This window comes from Acartia tonsa, chromosome 12, assembly GCF_053477335.1.
Source record: "Acartia tonsa isolate MP-2025a chromosome 12, ASM5347733v1, whole genome shotgun sequence".
In the NCBI taxonomy this organism is placed as follows: Eukaryota; Metazoa; Arthropoda; class Copepoda; order Calanoida; family Acartiidae; genus Acartia; species Acartia tonsa.
In genome coordinates, this window is record NC_137271.1 from 24,095,331 (window position 1) to 24,115,799 (window position 20,469).

Consider the following 20,469-nt stretch of genomic DNA (forward strand, 5'->3'; position numbering starts at 1 on the left):
AAAAAAATAAATTATTTTACTATGGATAAACTCATTCTTATTTTGTTTATTGTTTATAAAGTGATCAAATTGAAAAGTGGCCGGCAAGTGTAAAATTTAAAAATATATAATATTATGCAATTTATTGACAATTTGGAAAAGAATATAAAATGAAAAAAAAGTTAATAAGCAAGAATAATAAAAATGAATAAATAATAATCAAAAGCATTACTGATTAACATTTTAACCAATATGAATGGATTAAAATCTAAATAAGAAGTTTCTTAATAGAAAAAATCATTGAAAAATCTAAAAATTAAATCAAAATGTTAATTTCATACAATTGTTATTTTGAAATGATAAAAACGTAAGCAAACAGTTTTTAGAAAACAAATTATAAAATTACAATATACAGTTTCAATTGCAAAATGAAAAAACGTGCCAATTTTTTTATATAATGTACTATTAGGTTTAAATATTTTTCACAGTTAAATTGTTATAAAACCTAAATTAGGAATATGAAAATCTTTATGGAATTTGGCTTGAATTTGTTTACATTCACAAAGACACATAATATGGAATAATATTCATAAAAATTAATCAAATAAAATTTTAAATAAGACTTTGTTGTAGGATTAAGGCTTTCAATTCTATGTATATATTTCTTGTTTGTGGGAAGGAAAAGAATTTGCCAAAAGACACTATTCAGCTGGATAATCACACAATAGAATTCAACAGTTAATTGATTGGGTGATAATAAGAAGGGTCCCATGATTATTCTAGTCCCCAAAGTTTTTTTATTCTTGACAAAATTTAATCTACAGAGGGGTTAATTTTGTATATTATTATTGGGGATGTAAATAAATTTATCAGTCATTGTCTTATCCTTTTAGATCCCTGGGTGTTTATTAATTAAAATTTATCCTTGAAATAAATTCGGCTTACATGGATTTTTAATGGAAGATAATTATGCATTATTAAATATGAGAAAATTCTGACTTGGGCACCCACTAATAAATTGGAAAAGAGAATTAATGGTTAAAGAAGCTCCAAGTTGTTAGAAATAATATCTTGAGTATGGATATTATAAAGTGCTATGCTATTTTTACTTATGGACATAATTGTCCTTGATGATCATCTTTTCTTGAACTTGCTTCATATAATTTCTCATCTCAATATTCCGCTCAGCTTTGTTTTCCCTAAATTATCAAAATGTTAGCTTAAGTTATTATAATATCAGTTTTACTTATAACTGCCTGTAATTAGCTGGGGTAAAGTAACTGGCACAAAAATGCAATTTAGTTAGATATAGGTCTGCAAATGTACATGTAATTTCTGTGGTCATTGTGGAAGATGTTCAAAATGCTCCTAAACATTTTTTCATATCAAGTATATCATAATAGAATTAATATATGATTTGGTCCCCAAGGTTTAAAGGTTTTCCCTCCACCACCTGGTATCCAGGTTCATGTGCTTCAAGTTTTGCCTAGCAGTATAGTTATTAAATTATTTCCAGGCAAAAATAGACACTTTATCTTATTCATTGGCTCAAAAGTTTTGGTTAATTTTATGGAATTTTGATTGTATTGTTTAAAATAGTTGATTCAAAACTTATTAATCAATAAACTACTTTACATGGGGTAATTTTTGATTTACATTAGTGGGAATATACATTAATTTATAGTTCATTGTTTTATCCCATAAGATCCCTTGGTTAGCCTACCTTCTGTCCCAGACCATACGTTGCATGAACCTCATTCTCTGCTCAGCTATTCCTTTCTTCATCTCACACTGCTTGTCAATTACAAGATATTTCTACCAGAAACATTTAATTATAAAATCATTATGAGGTCTGATAGGTGTTTGCTTGTCTTTATGTCCATAATTAAGCTATTTGAAGTATAATCTTTTCATTTAGACATATTTTCTTACTTCCTTTTACAGATGGGCAGCCGGCTGTAAGACTCAGGGAATTTTACATTTTACAATTTAATAATTTGATTTAGGTTTAAACCTGACTCAATATGGCGATCTCTAATTTTAAAAAATCTTAACAGGTAAAAATTTTGGCATAGTTGTAACTAATGGACAGCTGCCAAGCCCTTCTTCTATCCATAAGCACGTTGCTTTTAGATTTTTGAATTATTAGGACTGTTCCATCATAGTTACCTTTTCAGTTGAATATTCTTCCCACTTGGTCATGTTGAATGACTCCTGACCTTCTGGACTTGGATTCCAATACTTCACAAAATTTGTAAAATATTTTACCATTACTTTGCTAAATGAAAGAAAACAAAATGTAAATTATGATGTTTTTTGTTCAAAATGAATAGCATAATTTCACAATTAAATTGTTGTACTGAGATTTCCAGTATGGATACAAGTTTGATTCAATCCTGCTATATTAAAACTAGTTCTGAGACAAACTAAAAGATCATGTATTGTTTCATATTTTGCAGAATTTAAGTCCAAAGAAGCAAATAAAAATCATAAAATTAATACCTGTTTTATTGGCCCAGGACTTTTACTCCCCAGAGTAAATAAAAATATAAATAATCCTATTATAATTTTACTATCCATGAAAAACTGTCTTTATTATAATGTGATAACTTTTACCTCATTTCATGATCTTGTTCATTAGAGGAAATCATAAGATCAAATAATCTCCCCTGCTCATCTCCATGCACTGGTGATACATGTCTAGATTCATTAAAACATTGGAAGATAGATTGATAGATACCTTCAGAGATACTTTATCATAAAATTAATTATATAAAGACTGAATTGACTGGAGGTTAGGAAGATTGATTCGTGGATGAATAGGTAGGCTGATAATTAGATATATAAATAGAATAACTTATAAATACATCTACAGTGTGTTTTTTTTTATGAGAACTTTTTTAAAAGCAATTTTACCCAACTTAAAGTTATCAGAACTTAATGATTAATGGCTTATTTTCTTCGTTTTTTATAACTATTTATAGAACATCAAAAAATAATTCAGTTTTTATTTAAAAAGTATAGTAAAATAAAAAATTCAAAGTCAACATCCAAAAATGGTTTTTGCGCATTTTTCTCATGCTCAAATCTTCTACCCTTTGCAAGAATGGCTGCAAAACACTAGTTGAGATACAGAGTTAAAAATTGAAACAGATACTTTTGGGAACATGTACTAGAACATATTAAAGTTTGAAGGCCATATCTCAACCACGGAGGAAGTACTGGCCCCCTAAAGTGGACTACTAAAAATCCAATTTTTTTCTTGCAAAGGGTAGAAGATTTGAGTTTAAGAAAAATGCGCTAAAACCTGTTTTAGATGTTGACACCTAAGTTTTGAACTTTTGATTTTACTGTACTTTTTAAATAAAAACTGAAATATTTTTTGATGTTCTAAAAATGGTTATAAAAAATGAAGAAAATAAGCCGTTAATCATTAAATTCTGATAAATATAAGTGGGGTAAATTGCTTTCAAAAAGTTCTCATAAAAAAACACACTGTATTAATCAACTAATTTATATAAAGATTAATAAAAAAGATTAATAACTTGACAGATGATAGACAAATAGTGTAATACTGATATCAAAGATAGACCAAGTTAATAACAGAAGAGATCCATGAATATTTAGGTTATTGGATATTTTCAATAAATCTATACAATGACAAATTCATAAATGCATTACCTAAAAGCTTGAATAGCTTCAGGACCATATTCTTCTCCAGAATTGAGCATGTACATTGGCAGGAATGATGCCAGACCCTGCATTATCACAACAGTCAAGAAACACAAGAATAAAAAAGATAAGAAAATATACATTTATTCTAGAGCATTAGAGTTATTAAAGTGCCTTGGTTTTCCCTTTAAATTTTTCCAGGGAAAGGGGGGAAAGTACAAATTAGTATGGTAACAAGAGTTTAGACTCACAATTCCTCATTAGCTAGCTTAAGTTTTTTGTTACTTTTATTAGAACTTGATTTGCCAGTTTAAAACTAGCCATATATAACTGTTTAATAGATAATTTTAAACTACAGGAGGAATGTTTTTGTTTATTATCATTGAGAAGTATTTCATTCATTGTAATAAAAGAAAAGTAATTACCTTGTATGAGTAAAGATAGTTGTAAACAGGAACATACTTCAATTATTCACATTTAAAAGATTTTAACATTTGAACAGTAGTTGCATTTCAATTTAAGTTTGATGTAGCAAAGTTATAAAGGTCAGCAAATATTTTTCTTTGAATATAAATTACTTTGAGAAAAAAGTATTAAAATAGATTTGCTTGATAAATTAATTAATAAAATTTCAGATAGATTTTTGAAATTGATTTATATTTTCAGAATATGAATTCCTGAGAGGCATATTCAGCAATCTTCTGATCAGGGCTAAAACAAAACATAACTTCAACTAACAATCCAACTTTATTTCAAAAATCGAACACATACTTTTCTATTACCATTTAGTACCATTTTAATATGTTAATTATTCTCAATTACACAATTATAAAACACTGAACTAAATTTAAAAAAAAACAAATAAAAAGGGATCATAAAAAGCAATTGAAGTAGCAGGTTTCATGTATTTTCACAGTATCTTTTGATAGGTTAGGTAAATGTTGATGATTGTCCTGCTGGGTTAGGAGTTGGTCACACAGGGTTACAGCCCCTCCCAGTGGCCATAATTATGAGGAATGCTACTGTTAAAATACAACGAAACCTTATACTTTGTTTTCTTTCCAAGATCCAATAAAGAATACCTAAGAAAATAGACATCAGTGATGAGATCAATGGTTTCATTAAGAGCTTCAAGCATATTATATATACCACCATTGTAAAACCTATCAATTTTATTGTTCATTGAATAATTGAAGAACAAAAAAATTGTGTATTTTAGTCTTTAGTATAGGCAATTATTGGATTTGTTGTCTGAAGGACTTTGAAAGATAAAAGTAAAAGAATAGAAGGGGTAGGGGTTAGATAACTGTATGTTCATGGGTGGGGACCCTTTGCTGACTATCAATTGAGTCTTAGAATATCAGCCAATAGCATCATAAATATTAACACATCCAAGTCGCTACAAAAAAAGCCAAAACAATTTGCTTGCCTACAAAAAGGTCTACATTATTGGAACCTGGTAGTTGTCTCGTCTGGGTCATCAATCTTTACTTTTACACTAATTTTCAAAGCAAAATCTAACTCAAGATTAAAAATTTCCTTGAAAAATTCTATTTATATAGCTGCTGAAACCCCTATAGTAGTATGCCTTCAATAGACTTGAATTGATTTAATTTCATTGTTTAATCTTAATGAACATTCCTCAGAGCCACTTTTGAGTCTATCAGGTCATCACGGGTGCCTTCTTGAGAATCTAACATGCAATAAAAAAAAATGTATATTAATTATTGATATACTTTTTAGTCCATCAAGTAAAAACTTGCTAATATAAATCCCTCAATATTATTTGCTTGTTTATGCTCTAAGAATAAAGAACTTAGTCAACCAAGTATGAAGAATCGTGACTTGCTTGCTGTTAAAAGTAATACAAGAAGGTTAAAAAAAGTGATTATTAAGTGCACTTATTTGAGGTTTTCAAAACATTTACACACATTTCTTTAAAAAGATGTATTTACTCAGGGATAAGGGATGGGAAACGTAAGAAAATATTATTCCAGGCCTATTTTCCAACTAGGCCTAAAAAACTAGTTTCGGGATGACGCAGTAGTTAGATTTGAAAACTATGAACAATGATGAAATAGCTATTATATGAATGCAAAGAAAAAAAGTATAGAATAGAATTCAGGTAGTTGATTCCACCTAGCATAAAATATAATAAAAACTTTTCAAAGAACCAATATGTTAGTGGGTTTAAGTAGAATCCCGTTAAGATGGTCATTACTTCGCCACCCCCCCCCCCCATTTAAAAAAAAGTTTTTTTTTGAGATGGTTAAATCTGATTTATTTTCAAACATTTTAAGGGGGGATCTACTTCACCCCAAAATTTGTATATAGAAATAAACACCGCTTTAGCCCCCCAGCTTTAATAAATAAATTAAGTAGAATTGAATAAGTACATGGGTAACATTCTATCAACTAATTGTTCCATAGCATACATATAAATTAAGAATTAAAAAAAAATAATTTTACGTTAAAAATTAACAGAAAAGTTTAATTAAGTGTGCAATAATTTTTACCAAAATTAATGAAAATATTTTTTAACAAAACACAGTACACTTTTTATTTACATATTGAACTAGTTTTGTATTTGTAATCATTTAGGTGGGTTATCAATTCCAAATGAAATATAACTTTTAAATTGTCTAAAGACATGAGTTTTTCACATTGTTCTGAAGTATAAAATGTTGAATCCTACGCAGTCTTCAAAAAACGATCTCTCTGTTTATGTTTTGCTATATGGACATTTATTAATGTGTAGATTTAATAATAAGTTGATGTGATTGAACATCATATATATTGTAGTCATTCTGATAGCAGAAAATTTCCATTGTTTTCATTCTAATAGCAGAAATTTATGTTTGCTTGAATTAATTTAGCCAATTAGGAACTGGGGGAAGCATTGGTTATTAATTAATTCATCATCATCGCCATTTATCTCTTCTTTCCAGAGCATAGGCCACGCACAATGGTTCTCCATTTATCTTTGAATTGGGCCTCAGTAGAGGCTTCACTGAAAGATGAAAAATTCTTTTTACTCAGTTCTTCAAGGAATTCCCTCCTCCAGGTTGTTTTTGGTCTACCTGGTTTCCTTTTTCCTGTGAAGGGGTCCCAAGTCAAGGCTTGATAGGTTAAATCATCATGCCCTTTCCTTAGAGTGTGCCCCAACCATCTCCATTTTCTCTGTTTTATTGTCAGTTTGATGTCTGACATATCACTGCGCTCTAAAAGCTCAGCATTTGTGATCTTGTTTGGCCAAAAGATCTTGTGGATTCTCCTAAGACATTTGTTGACATATGTCTGAAGCTTGGAGACCACTGCTGTGTTTAGGAACCAAGTTTCGGCCCCATACAGCAAAACAGACAGAACATTTGACTTGAAAAGTCTTAACTTGGTCTTTATGGAGATGTTGTTGGAATTCCAAATTTTATTCAAGCTGGCAAAGGCTGTTCTAGATTTGTTAATTCTAGCTTTAACATCTGTCAAAGTGCCTCCAGCTTCATCAATTTTACTTCCAAGATACTCAAAGCAGTTAACATCCTCAAGAATTTGGTTTCCAATAGTTATTGGTTCTTGGGAGTTTGCATTTAATCTGAGTATTTTAGTTTTTGGAACATTTATTTCAAGTCCAACTTTCTTGGAAGTTTCAGCTATCATGTTAGTCCTTCTTTGCATTTGACTTCTATTGCTTGTTAACAAAGCAATATCATCAGCAAAGTCCAGATCTCCCAAATATTTGGGATTGCCAAATAACTGCCAGCGAATGCCATCATTGCTTTCACAGTTCTTCATGATCCAGTCAATGGCAAGGAGGAAAAGGAAGGGAGAGAGAAGGCATCCTTGTCTGACACCTGTTACAATCTCAAAAAAGGTTGATAGTTTACCTTTATACATAACATTTCCACCTCCTTTATGATAGATAGCTTTAATGATATTGATTATCTTTTCTGGAATGCCATAGTGTCGGCAGATTTTCCAGAGTGATTTCCTGTCTAAAGAATCAAATGCTTTTTTGTAGTCAATAAAGTTTACAAAAAGCTCAGAGTTCCATTCCTTGGATTGCTCTATGATGATTCTTAGAGAGGTTATCTGATCAATAGTGGAACGGTTTGGTCTAAATCCAGCCTGATTAGGTCTTAGCTTTTCATTAACCTTCTTCTTTATTCTATTAAGAAGAATCTTACTAAGGATACGGCCAGGTACTGAAAGAAGCATTATCCCTCTGTAGTTTCCACATTGGGTCAAGTCTCCTTTTTTGGCCAGTATTGAGATATGTCCATTTTTCCAGTCCTCTGGGCATAACTCATCATTCCATATCTTAGTGATCAAAGGTAGGAATGCCTCAGCAGATGTGTCTAGGTCTGCTTTCATGACCTCAGCTGGGATGTTATCAGGTCCTGCGGCCTTGTTATTTTTCAAACTTTTAATGGCCTCTTTGATTTCCAATAGATTTGGCGCTCGACAGTCAATGTCAAGTGCATCTGAGGGTGGAATCTCAGTTTCTTCCTCTGGAACTGGAAGATTCAGCAGTTCAGTGAAATGTTCTGCCCATCTATTTAGAATATCCTCATCAGTTTTAAGGAGTGAACCATCCTTATCCCTGATGTGTGATCCTGATTTGTGTACTTTGCCTGCAATGCTCTTAGTAATCTCATAGACATCTTTCATTCTATTTTGATTAGCAGCATTTTCTGCTTGCAAGGCAAGGTTTTCCAAGTGTTCTTTTTTGTCAATTCTGACACTTTTTTGGATTTCCCTGCTGAGCCTCTTATACAGGTCTTTATCTTCTGGAGAGTTTCTAGAGAGTGTCTTTTGTCTTACCTCTCTTCTTTGATCCATGAGATCAATGGATCTTTGAGTGATCCACGGCTTTTGGTTAGCCTTTTTGAAACCTAATTTTTCTTGGCTGGTATCATTATAAACTTTTTTGATACCTTGCCAAATATCTTCCACTCCATCTTCCTCTTGAAAAGTCAGCAACTCAAATCTATTCTTTAGAGTGAGCTTAAACTCTTGCAACTTTTCAGAGTTTTGGAGGGTTGTTAAATTATATTTCTTCCTGGGGTTAGGCTTTGTGTCCTGCTTTTTAAATCTAAGCCGAACTTTAGAAGATAGAAGATAATGGTCTGAATTAACATCAGGTCCTCTTTCAACCCTGACATCAAGGAGAGAACCTTTAAAGCGTCTAGATATACATATGTGGTCTATCTGGTTAAAGGTTCTTTGATCTGGTGATCTCCAGGTGGCAGTATGAATCTTTTTGTGTTTAAAGATGGTTCCACCAATGACAAGTTTGTTTTCAGTACAAAAACTTACAAGTCTATCACCATTGTCATTTTCCTTGCCATTACTTAAGCCTAGGCCATATCTGCCCATAACTTCTTCTAAATTCTCATTATTACTCCCCACTTGAGCATTGAAATCTCCTAGGAGCATGGTCAGATCCTTTTCTTTATGACCATTTTTAAATACAGAGTCAAGCTGGTCATAAAATTCGTTTTTGACCTCTGTATTTGCTTGTTCTGTAGGAGCATATGCTACTATAATTCTCAGTTTGATGTTTTTAACTGAGGATTTGAAATAAGCCTCCATAATTCTAGGACCATGGGGTTGCCAACTGATCATGGCCTGCTCTGCTTGCTTGGTCAGCATAAGAGCCACCCCTTGATTATGGCCTAGATCCTCATTCATATGACCTGAGTATAGTATTTTCAAGCCAGAATGATGTTTAAACTCTCCATTGTTTATCCACCTTGATTCGGTGATAGCCAGGATGTCAACCTTGGCTTTTAGCATTTCTCGGCAAATGTTTTCTGTCTGGCCTGACTGAAACATTGTCCGAACATTCCAGGTGCAAATTTTTGCTGGTCTGCGGGAATTCAGAATCATCCGCCTGACTGGTCCGTTAGCGGTTTCCCAGCCAAACATCATATTGTTGTTTCCAACCTCTACTTCGTTCCCGAGCCCAAAGTTAAATTGGTCATTACTTTGTGCGGGTTGAACATAAGCAGGTTTTTTTCTAGGGAGGGATTGTTAGCCCCACCCAAACCCCCTGAACTGGGGGAAGTGACCAGAATTCAGTCTGGCATCTACCCTAGGACCTTTCCAGCACAGTAGGACTCTTCTGGTGTAGCTCCTAGGATCATTGATGCACGGTGCAGGATGGACGGCGTGCACGTAACTGGTCTCCCATTAATTAATTGGTTAATGCTAAAAGCAAGTTTCAGGCTATTGGATATTAGCCTACAGCCAATAATGAACTGGCGAAAATGAGTTGATTTTATAGGCAAAAAAGAAAAGTTGCCCCATCACTTTAAAAAGGAGGCTGAGACCTAATTTTCGGTCAGGTTTCCCATCCCTTATCCCTGGTATTTACTAAAATGTTCAAAACAGAATCTGATATTGATTAAACTTTTAAGAAGTATTATAGTGGTTATTTGTCTTTGTACTTTTAAAACGTGTATAAATTCTGAGTCTACAAGGTTTATGTCAATATGCAAATGTCTACTAATGTATTCACAAATCTTCTCAAAAGGATTTGTTTATTGGTTTTACAAAACGAAAACGGCCATTCCTGCGGTTGTCAATGATCATCCAAATGCATTTTTACTTAGATGTAGTAGATTTATTTCATCATAAAAAAATATAATTAGATTATTAATATCAACAACCTGAGAATGGAATAGCAGAGGTGCCAAAATCATCAAAGAATTCTTCAAAATTGTTTTTGAATATAAGAACCCCACCATCAAACAGAACTGTTCCTGAAATTGTGTTGTCCATGTTACAAATCTTATACAATTGTCCCTATTGAAATTATTTTCCAGTATCGCTTCAAAACCGATCAATATCTGGTGGATTGGAACTAGTTATCAGCCATATTGAAAAATTATGTCTAGCAACATATTATATCCAGTTTTCTACAAATATAAAACTGTACAATTCTAAGATTAAAATCAGTTTTTTAGCCTGTGCCTTCGGCATCTCAGGGTTAAACAAACTCGTTTTAATCTTATAATTGTACATTTCATATCTGCAAAACTCTGTTTGCAATACAATGCAAGAAATAACCAATCAATAATCCTCATAATTGGTTTCCTAATGATAATCACAGAGGATTGTAGTTTTAAATTGGAAATATTCAATCAATGTAGAACACCTGTCATAATTGGAATTTTTGCAAAGTAACCATTCTTCATGGCAAGCACAGTTTCAAGAGGCAACACTGGATCACTGTAAACACATTTAACAAAATTTACTCAAATAAAAAGCATTTGTCTTTTTAAGATTTAATATAATTAAACCTCCCCAACCTCTAATTATAGGTTATTAATATTTCAATCTTATAGTTCTACCCTATGCTTTATCTACTGACTATAAAAGTTATTTTATGTGTTTATTCCTGGAGTAGCTGTCATCAGAAGGTATCCAAGCTCCTCTTGGAAAGTTAGAACCCTCCGTAGTAAATGTAAATGAGGTCCTAAAATTGCATATCCTTATATAATAAGTAACAGGATTTATGTCTACGGGTGTGTCTGTCGGTACCATAAGATCTTGCTAACCTAAACTGCATCAATCAAGAATAGATGTCCTTTATAATTTACTGCGCCTCTGGCATCTAGAAGATCTATGTTTGAATCAGGGAAGGGCTGAAAAATGGCTTAAAATCATCCCATGACTTGAATTTAGAATATTCTAAATCTATCCCGGAATCTATAGGATGTTTCCTAAAATGGAGAACTTATTGATATCTTTATCTACAGGCAGATAGATGTATGTATATTTTATTCTTTTGTAGCAAACTATATCAAAAGGTTCTTCAATGTGAATTCCAGTCTGGCTTCAAAACCGCTGGATTATAACTGGTTCTGAGCCATACTGAAAAATAATATATTCTATTGTATTATAGACAACTTTTACAACAATTGAAATAGAAATATATAATATAATGTGATAAAAAATAACTATTTTAATATAAAGACTTTCCTTGTTAGATTTAAGATATCCTTGAAAGGAAACTTCTGTATACACTCAAGCATAGCAGCATCAAATCTTTCCTAAAATTATATTTACATAGCACTATCTTAACTTTGAAATCCTGTAGTTTTTGTTATAAATTTAATGTAAGTGTATCCTGTTATGTAAAGTTGTAAGGATTTTTTGTCTGAAGCATTAGATCTTATTATTGAATTCTCCATATTAGGTAAGCTAAACATAGATCTTGTTATGGCTTTAGGCTGTTCTATCTTCAGTTTTCAGTCTTAGAATGGTTTAAGGCTATTTTTCTATCCCCAATCTGCTCTGTCAAATACAGAGCTCCAAGATGTTATTGGTAATCAGCTAGCAACTAATTAAAAAGAATAATTGATACCTCTGAGCATCCCAAGCCCTTGGCAAGTAATCTGGCAAACCTTTGGGGTTGGCTACCTTTAAAAAAGGATAATTTTGATTATGAATTTAGTTTAACCCTTAACAGTCGGGCCCCTTTCCTGATCTTAAACGCCCCCCTCTATTATCTCAACTCCTATTAAAGCTAGAGGGCTAAAAATAATGTTTGATAACGAATTTCTGACTATAAATGAGTCAAAGTCATTTTTCGCTTTCTCACCATTATTATGCATTTTTTATGGATCCATTCATCCTTGTGGGCAAAGGAGCCTACTAAAATCCAAATTTAAAGGATTCGAAGGAATACAAAATCCCCCAAACTAAAATGTAACACAAACTCTCCACTTTCCTAGAATAAGGTTCTAATAGCTTTAAGGTTTAAATTTGGTAAACTATAATAAACTCTCATTTTTTGATTTATTTCTTTAAACAAAATGCATGTTTACCTTTAAATGTAGTCCTAAGCATCATCATTGTTCCACTCATCATTATAGCATTAGATATCATACCTCGGGTCTAGATCAAACTTTGAAATTAGATAATAGTCATGTAATTTATATTTTATGGAGTTTGTAAAAAGCCAAAAGACTGCAAAAATACATTATTTATAAATCAAATTATTTCCAGCCATTAAAAAAAATTTCTTTCATACAATGTTGTGATTTTTTGAAGAAAAAAAACATTTTGAAGCAATCTTTTTGAAAGTTATATTTTACCTTTGGGGACATCACCAAGGCATTTGTGCTAACACCACCTAAAAGAAATAGATTAATTTGGATGACACCATGGAAACTGTCCCAACTTTGTATAACTTTTGCGGAACATGTTCCAGTTACGTCATATTTTTCTTTCCCGAAAAAGGGAAGGGGGGAAGAAAATCTCTTCAAAAGAGATGGGGAAAACCCCCTTTTCTCCCATCTCTTTTTTCTTCCCCCCTTCCCTTTTTTTTCTTTCCCCCTTCCCTTTTTCGGGAAAGAAAAATATGACGTAACTGGAAAATGTTCCGCAAAAGTTATACAAAATTGAGACAGTTTCCATGGTGTCAATTTGGATGCTTAGGATATAAGAAATGAAAAACTATAGAGTTTCAAAATGTATTTTCTCAAGAAGAGAAATACATCATGAAAGCAATTAGGAGCGAACATTGGGCTATTTGTTACACTAGTTCCTTAAGTTTTATAATAACATTTTCTTATTTATTGGCCTACCAACTTTGAGGACTTTAATGTATTTTGATTTGCTGGTTCATTAAGATGAGTGTCCGAACGTTTTAAACAATATTTTGTAATCTACAGAAGGAGTTAATTAGTGTATTGTCATTGGGGATGTATATAATTTTATCGGCCATTGTCTTATCCCTTTAGATCCTTGGATACCTGCGCTCTGTCCAAAGAGAGTGATCTTGTTTGGATCTCCGCCAAAATTATGGATGTGACGTTTCACCCATTTCAGGGCTTCTATCTGATCTCTAGATAATGAATATAGAATACGTGGATATATGGACAGTTTGTCATAAAATTAGGTGGCTACATTGGTCCTCATTTGTTGGCCCTTTCATTCATCCATTATGAGAGAAGGGGATTGGGCTCAGGGGGTTGATGGGAGATATCTTTATTTTAGCCAGAGCGGGCGGTATAACACATGAAAATATAGTGCAACATCCAAGTAATAATATATCCATTATATAAAAATATAAAAACTAGCGGCTTCGCCTCTAGCCTCTAGGGGCTGATAAAAAAAGTTAAGGTGAAATTAGTAAAAAAAAAGGACCAAGGAAATCTTCTGCAAAAAAAACAGGACCGAGGAAATCTTCTGCAAAAAAAAGGACCAGGGATATCTCCTACAAAAAAAATTGGGGGGGATTTTTTGTTTTTTGGGGGGTTGGGGGTGTCCCACCCCCCAAGAAAATAGCCTAAAACCACCACAGGACCAGTTGGTATATTCCCTGAAGAGTAGAATCCGATCGGTTCAGTGGATACCGAGATCTTAAGCTTCAGACGGACGGACGGACGGACGGACAGACATCATTCTACTTTGTATTATAGATAGCCTCACCTAAGAGCTAAGTTACCAGGAGCAAGATCATTGCCAAAGGTTATAAATCCAAGAGCACCTTTTCATAATAAATTTACTCATTTTAATCAATTCTTAATAGTTAATTATAGCATCGTATTATAAACAGCTTTCTGGGGATTGATATAAAGGTTATTAGATTAAAACTAGTTTTGATAGCCCCAGTTGCTATCCAATGGAAATTAATCGGTTTTAAAGCTATACTCGCCCCGCCTCGTCTTACAAACAGCTTTCCGCGGATATAGAATGTACAATTATAAGATTAAAACCAATTTTTAAACCCAAGATGCTACAAACTACCAATATCCCCTAAAGAAGAGGTAGATTTGTTTATCATCATCGGTGATAAACATTATTTTATTTTTTATTGTATTATACATAAATATCCTAGATGAACAAAAATGAGTAAATTTTTTCCTAGTCTATAGTTGATAGAAACGCCAACAACATCTTCCTTGATTAGCGGGGTTGGGACATATGCTCCTGATGGGTTTAAAACTATTTTTCACTATCTATCTATGTTGCAATCTCTCTATCCATCAATCTATCTGTTCAATTATCCTTGTAATAAATCTTCTTTGATTAGGAGGGTAGGGACATAGGCTTCTAACAGGTTTTAAACTATTTCCCATTTGTCTATCGATCTATAAGTCTAATTTTATGTATGTCTATCCTTCTAATACAATATATTATTTTATTAGAGTTTAATAAAAGAGATATAGTCTCCTAACAACAGGTTTTAAGCTAAGTTATCTATTATCTAGCTATCCAGCTATCTCTAAGTTTATATTTCCCCTATCAGCAAATTAAGAACATAGGATCCCAACCGGTTTTAGGCTATTTTATCATCATCTCTCCATATATACGTATGTCTATGCTTCCATCTTTATGATTTTCGGAGTGGAGACATAGGCTCCTACCTGATTTAAACCGGTTATCTGTTTATCAATCTATCATATATGGACATAAGCTCATAACAGGTTTAAAATCATTATTTTTAACCATATTTTTATACATAATGTCCATCTATTATAAAATGGTTAAGCACAATGTAAAAAGCTAAGCATCTCAATAATCAAGTCTTAAAATGTAAGTATGTCAATATTAAGCAATATTTATCTTTCTATCTCTATATAATGATAATAAATAGTTTAAATTGCTGCCTCCACCGCCGTATTCAAAAGCTCCTCCATGTAAAAATAACATTACAGGCTTGGGATTAGACAGATCTATGTTCTAAAATTTTAATGAAGAATTTATTTTTAATTTATCATAATAGGAATAACCTTTTTAGGGTTAAATTCATTAAAATGAGTCAATTATATCAATAAAAATAAATTTTCTGTTTTGCCAAATATATTCTTATTAAAGTAACAGGATCTCACTGTGTTTGTCTGTTTGAATGTGTGTATGTACCGAAGGATCTCACTTACCACTGATCCGATATTGCTCTCCTTTACAGTTTAGATTCTCATAGGTCCTGGAAAGGTTTTTAATTATTTGAGGTTAGGGTACCACCATCCTCTCAAAAATGACCCTACCATTTTTTTTTTAAATTTAAGTTTAAAAATACAATTAAATTATATTTCCTTACTTTAATAGGAATTGCCAAATGAACAAAATGCCTTGAATATAGAAATACCTTTGCTTATTATCTCAGAATCTATAAATTTTTTTAAATTTTAAAAATAATAAATTCTGATTTCCTTGGTATGAATGTATAAAAACAAACAATCTTCAGATCCTTATCACAAATACAAATATTTTTCTGCAACAAAAACTAGTTTTTTTTTTATTATGTCTAATTTCATAAAAGAATGATTACAGAAAAATAAACCAGTAATTCTGAGGGAAAATCAAGCATTTACAATTTCAAAACTCATTATGAATTCAATGCATTGCCCAAATATGGCAATCTTTATTTCAAATCAAAGCATCCAAACGGGTTTAAATTTGAGGATAAGTCCATCGCGGCTGAATATATAGATCATATTCTAAAAATGTATTAAATTTTAACCTAAACATTAAAGATACAGTTTAAATAAAAACAATTAAGATAACTTACAAGGATTATGCAACTGAATAGTTCATCGTCTGCTATACACTGATGCCATAAGTTACCTTTGGCTGTTGGACATACTGACGTTAAAATGTCTCAACCTTCAAATTATATTTACAAGGTAGCTTCGCTACTAAGATTATAATCAAAATATTTGTATTCCTGTAAACACGGGGGTTTCTGATTTTACTATGGCTGCCTGGCAACATTGCTCTCCTAGATAGATAGATAGATAGATAGATAGATAGATAGATAGATAGATAGATAGATAGATAGATAGATAGATAGATAGATAGATAGATATATAGATATATAGATATATCCATTATTAAATATCTATTACCTGGTTTAAAAGCTTCAAACTCTGTGTATCCCTAAAACAAATATGAAATAATGAAGGGGTATAGTTGTCTTTTATAATTCATGACTTTAATAGAACGGATAATATAGTACTTTCCTTGAAAATCTGAGTTTTCTTGGGAGCTTGGTGTTACTCTCTTCCAAAAATGTATATAAACTTTTCCAGGACCTATGGGAACTTTCACAGTTTAGGAGAACAAACAGCAAGACATCCTACTTTCTTTATACATTTATTTTACCTTTACAGGCTTCGGAGGTTTGAATCTAAGGTTTCCCACAGGGGGCTCTGCATAGGGCACACCCTAAATGAATAAGGATGACAATATTCATAAAGTATGACAAACAGACATTAATGCTTAAAGGGATAGTTGCATGAAGTGCATTTAAAAAGTTTGATTGAAAGCATAATTTACAAGAATACTATTTAACGTATATAATTTTGTATTACAATAAATAACAATCAATTAGGCACCACAAAAATAGTTTCCATGCTATTTTTGTGAAAACAGGACAGCCATATAAGTTGCAAATATCTTAAAAACATGATTTTCAAGTCTTTATAGTATGGAACTACCTGGTAGAAAATTTAAATTCTTTCAAATATATGTCATATAGATGTAGTTTAAACTAATGAACAGAGAAAAATATGCAGTTCACTAAATTCTAATTTAAATGCACTTCGTGTAACTACCCTTTATGTACATTATACTGTTTCTTTTTCATCGTGGAAGGGGACATTGGACTGACATTAAACCGGTATCCAAAGTTTATGATGACTAGGGAGGAAGGTAATAACGAACTGCAGACTATTCTGGTATTTACTAAGGGCCAGGGAGGGAAGAGACAATGGACGATAAATTATACTGGTACCTAAAGTTTATAATCATATTATTTTAAAATGTTTTTTTGTTTTTAATACACAATAAAAAGCATTTTTGTATACTTTTCAGGTTAATTTTTATCTTTAACATGTATTAGGCTACATCCATTAAACTGGAGGCCAGCAGCTGACCTCTAAAGTGATAGGGGTCAAATTTATTTTTTTCCTAATATTTCTTATTTTAAAAATCATTAATTTCTACCTTATACTATATTTCATAAAAATTAATGCATAAATCCCTTAAAAAATTCTCAATTTATCAGAATCAATCTTTAAAACAAGAAAAAAGTGCAAAAAAATCATTTTTCCCATTGATTTGTTTGGATTTGCATATCTTTTTGGTTCACCAGTTTTTAAGCAAATGCTGTTTTTGAGATCTTGTGCTTCATTGGTGCTGATTAATGAAAAATTAACGGTGGAAACTTGTAACCAAAAGCTGCATCTATATTTTATATTTACAGTAAAATCATCCTAAATGAATATTAAAGCTGCTATGCTACAAATTCAGATTTGCCTATTTTTTTGGTTCGCAGTTTATATTGTTACAACAGATCTATAGTATAGATGTATACAGATAACTACCTTCCTTCCTTTTTCAATGACCTTATTCGTCTGCTACCACATTGTTTTCTGCTACTTGGCTGTGTTAATACACACCACACCATTGGTTGAAACTCAATGACCCAACGGCACAAGGACACAAGGACAGTGCGATGGGGAGATTCAGTTACTAAACCCTTTCTCCCTCTAGTGTTTTACTCTAATATTGTTACCATAAAGCTGATATACTCAAAGCCATTGTCATCTAACTTCTTTCTGCCAATAATAGCTCCGATATCGGTCTCAACTCGAACTGTCTCTATTATCTAATCGCAGATATATATATATATATATTAATTGAAAGAATGATAGATAGTAGATAGGTTTATAGATAGATAGATAGTAGATAGATTTATAGAAAGAATGATAGATAGTAGATAGGTTTAAAGATAGATAAATATATAGATAGTGGGTAGATTTATAGATAGAATGATATATATTAGATAGGTTAATAGATAGATAGATATTAGATAGGTTTATAGATAGACAGATTGTGAATAGGTTTATAGATAGATAGATAGTAGATAGATTTATAGAAAGAATAATAGATAGTAGATAGGTTTAAAGATAGATAAATATATAGATAGTGGTTGGATTTATAGACAGAATGATAGATAGTAGATAGGTTAATAGATAGATAGATAGGTTTATAGATAGATAGATAGTAGATAGATTTATAGAAAGAATAATAGATAGTAGATAGGTTTAAAGATAGATAAATATATAGATAGTGGGTAGATTTATAGATAGAATGATAGGTAGTAGTTAGATTTATAGATAGAATTATAGATAGTAGATAGGTTTATAGATAGATAGATAGTAGATAGATTTATAGAAGAATGATAGATAGTAGATAGGTTTAAAGATAGATAAATATATAGATATTGGGTAGATTTATAGATAGAATGATAGATAGTAGATAGGTTTATAGATAGATAAATAGGTAGTAGTTAGATTTATAGATAGAATGATAGATAGTAGTTAGGTTTATAGATAGATAGATAGTAGATAGATTTATAGAAAGAATGATAGATAGTAGATACTAGATAGATTTATAGAAAGAATGATAGATAGTAGATAGGTTTAAAGATAGATAAATAAATAGGTATTGGGTAGATTTAAAGATAGAATGATAGATATTAGATAGGTTGTTAGATAGATAGATAGTTGATAGGTTTATAAATAGACAGATTGTGAATAGGTTTATAGATAGATAGATAGTAGATAGGTTTATAGATAAATAGATAGATAGATATTAGATAGATTATAGATAGATAGATAGTAGATAGGTTTATAGATAGATAAATAGTAGATAGATTTATTGAAAGAATGATAGATAGTAGATAAGTTTAAAGATATATAAATATATAGATGGTGGGTAGATTTATAGATAGAATGATAGATAGGTTTACATATAGACAGATTGTGAATAGGTTTATAGATAGATAGATAGTAGATAGGTATATATATTGACAGATTGTGAATAGGTTTATAGATAGATAGTTAGATAAATAGATAAATGAATTATAGAGTAGCTTCGCAACTAGATAGATACATATTAAAAGGCAATTAAATAGTTAGAGAGATAAATAAAGAGATAGATAGAAAGGTAAATAGATAGATTAACCAAACAAATACCTTTCCAAAAATATCATTAAATCGCAACAACGCAATTATAAAAAATAATAACATTTTTAAAAATCCATAAAAAAAGCTCTTTCTAGTATATTGTTTGAAAATCAACTAAGCTTATTTTTGAACAGTTTTTTTAATGTTTAAGATGCGTTAAATCCTTCCAGTTTTTTTAAGAGGTTTAAAGCAAAACTGCTCTATAATTCCATATTCATGTATGCCCGTCAGTCCGTCCGTAACGCTATGGGGGAAATGAGATTTTCTCGGCTGCAAATAAAGATGGACGTCAAAATATATTTCATTAATATTTTTTATAATATTTCAGAAAGGTTTTGTGATTTCTAAGAATCCTTGCACATTTATCCACATGATATCTTCTCTATAAATCATTTTGTATGTTTGTCCTTTGAGTGCTTCGCTTCATATGGATGTTGTCATCCTTGTTTTTAAAGTGAAACTGCTGTATAATTCCACATTTATGTATGTCCGTTTGTCTGTCTTTCTTTTAGAAATATTTTTCTCAGCTGACATTTAAGATAGACGGTTGGGGTATAGCCCCTTTCGTGACAACGCCTCTTAAAGGATGTTTTGTCGCATTTTCACAGTAGCTTTTATCTTATTTCTAGCCCTTGCGGGGGGCTATAACTGCGGGGTCAATTGCTAACCCAGCGGGGCAAGTACCGAACCTAAATTAACCTATCAAAAGCTACTGTGAAAATATGACGAAACGCCCCTTTAGAGGCGTTGTCACGAAAGAACTATACCTGATGATTGAAATTAAAGAGCATTTACTTTGTACTTTGTACATTCGTCTCTTAGTTCTGATATA

At 31.6% G+C, this 20,469-nt stretch overlaps 1 protein-coding gene across 1 annotated transcript; it reads right to left on the reverse strand.

The window, feature by feature from the left end:
* Positions 1 to 327: 327 nt before the first annotated feature.
* LOC145334520 (carboxylic ester hydrolase-like) lies at positions 328 to 19,746 on the reverse strand. The gene is made up of 26 exons (XM_080179978.1): positions 19,647 to 19,746; positions 18,182 to 18,274; positions 16,768 to 16,830; positions 16,512 to 16,542; positions 16,329 to 16,384; positions 15,816 to 15,851; positions 15,273 to 15,345; positions 14,526 to 14,592; positions 14,092 to 14,148; positions 13,413 to 13,504; positions 12,753 to 12,790; positions 12,483 to 12,552; positions 12,020 to 12,075; positions 11,633 to 11,705; positions 11,051 to 11,126; positions 10,808 to 10,881; positions 10,320 to 10,412; positions 5,292 to 5,344; positions 4,734 to 4,813; positions 4,329 to 4,362; positions 4,077 to 4,112; positions 3,661 to 3,737; positions 2,596 to 2,679; positions 2,149 to 2,257; positions 1,703 to 1,794; positions 328 to 1,178 (listed from the first exon to the last, which is right to left on the reverse strand). Exons 1-26 carry the CDS (start codon positions 19,698 to 19,700, stop codon positions 1,085 to 1,087), a joined length of 1,761 nt encoding a protein of 586 aa, XP_080036104.1. The 5' UTR covers positions 19,701 to 19,746; the 3' UTR covers positions 328 to 1,084.
* Between the last annotated feature and the right edge of the window lie 723 nt (positions 19,747 to 20,469).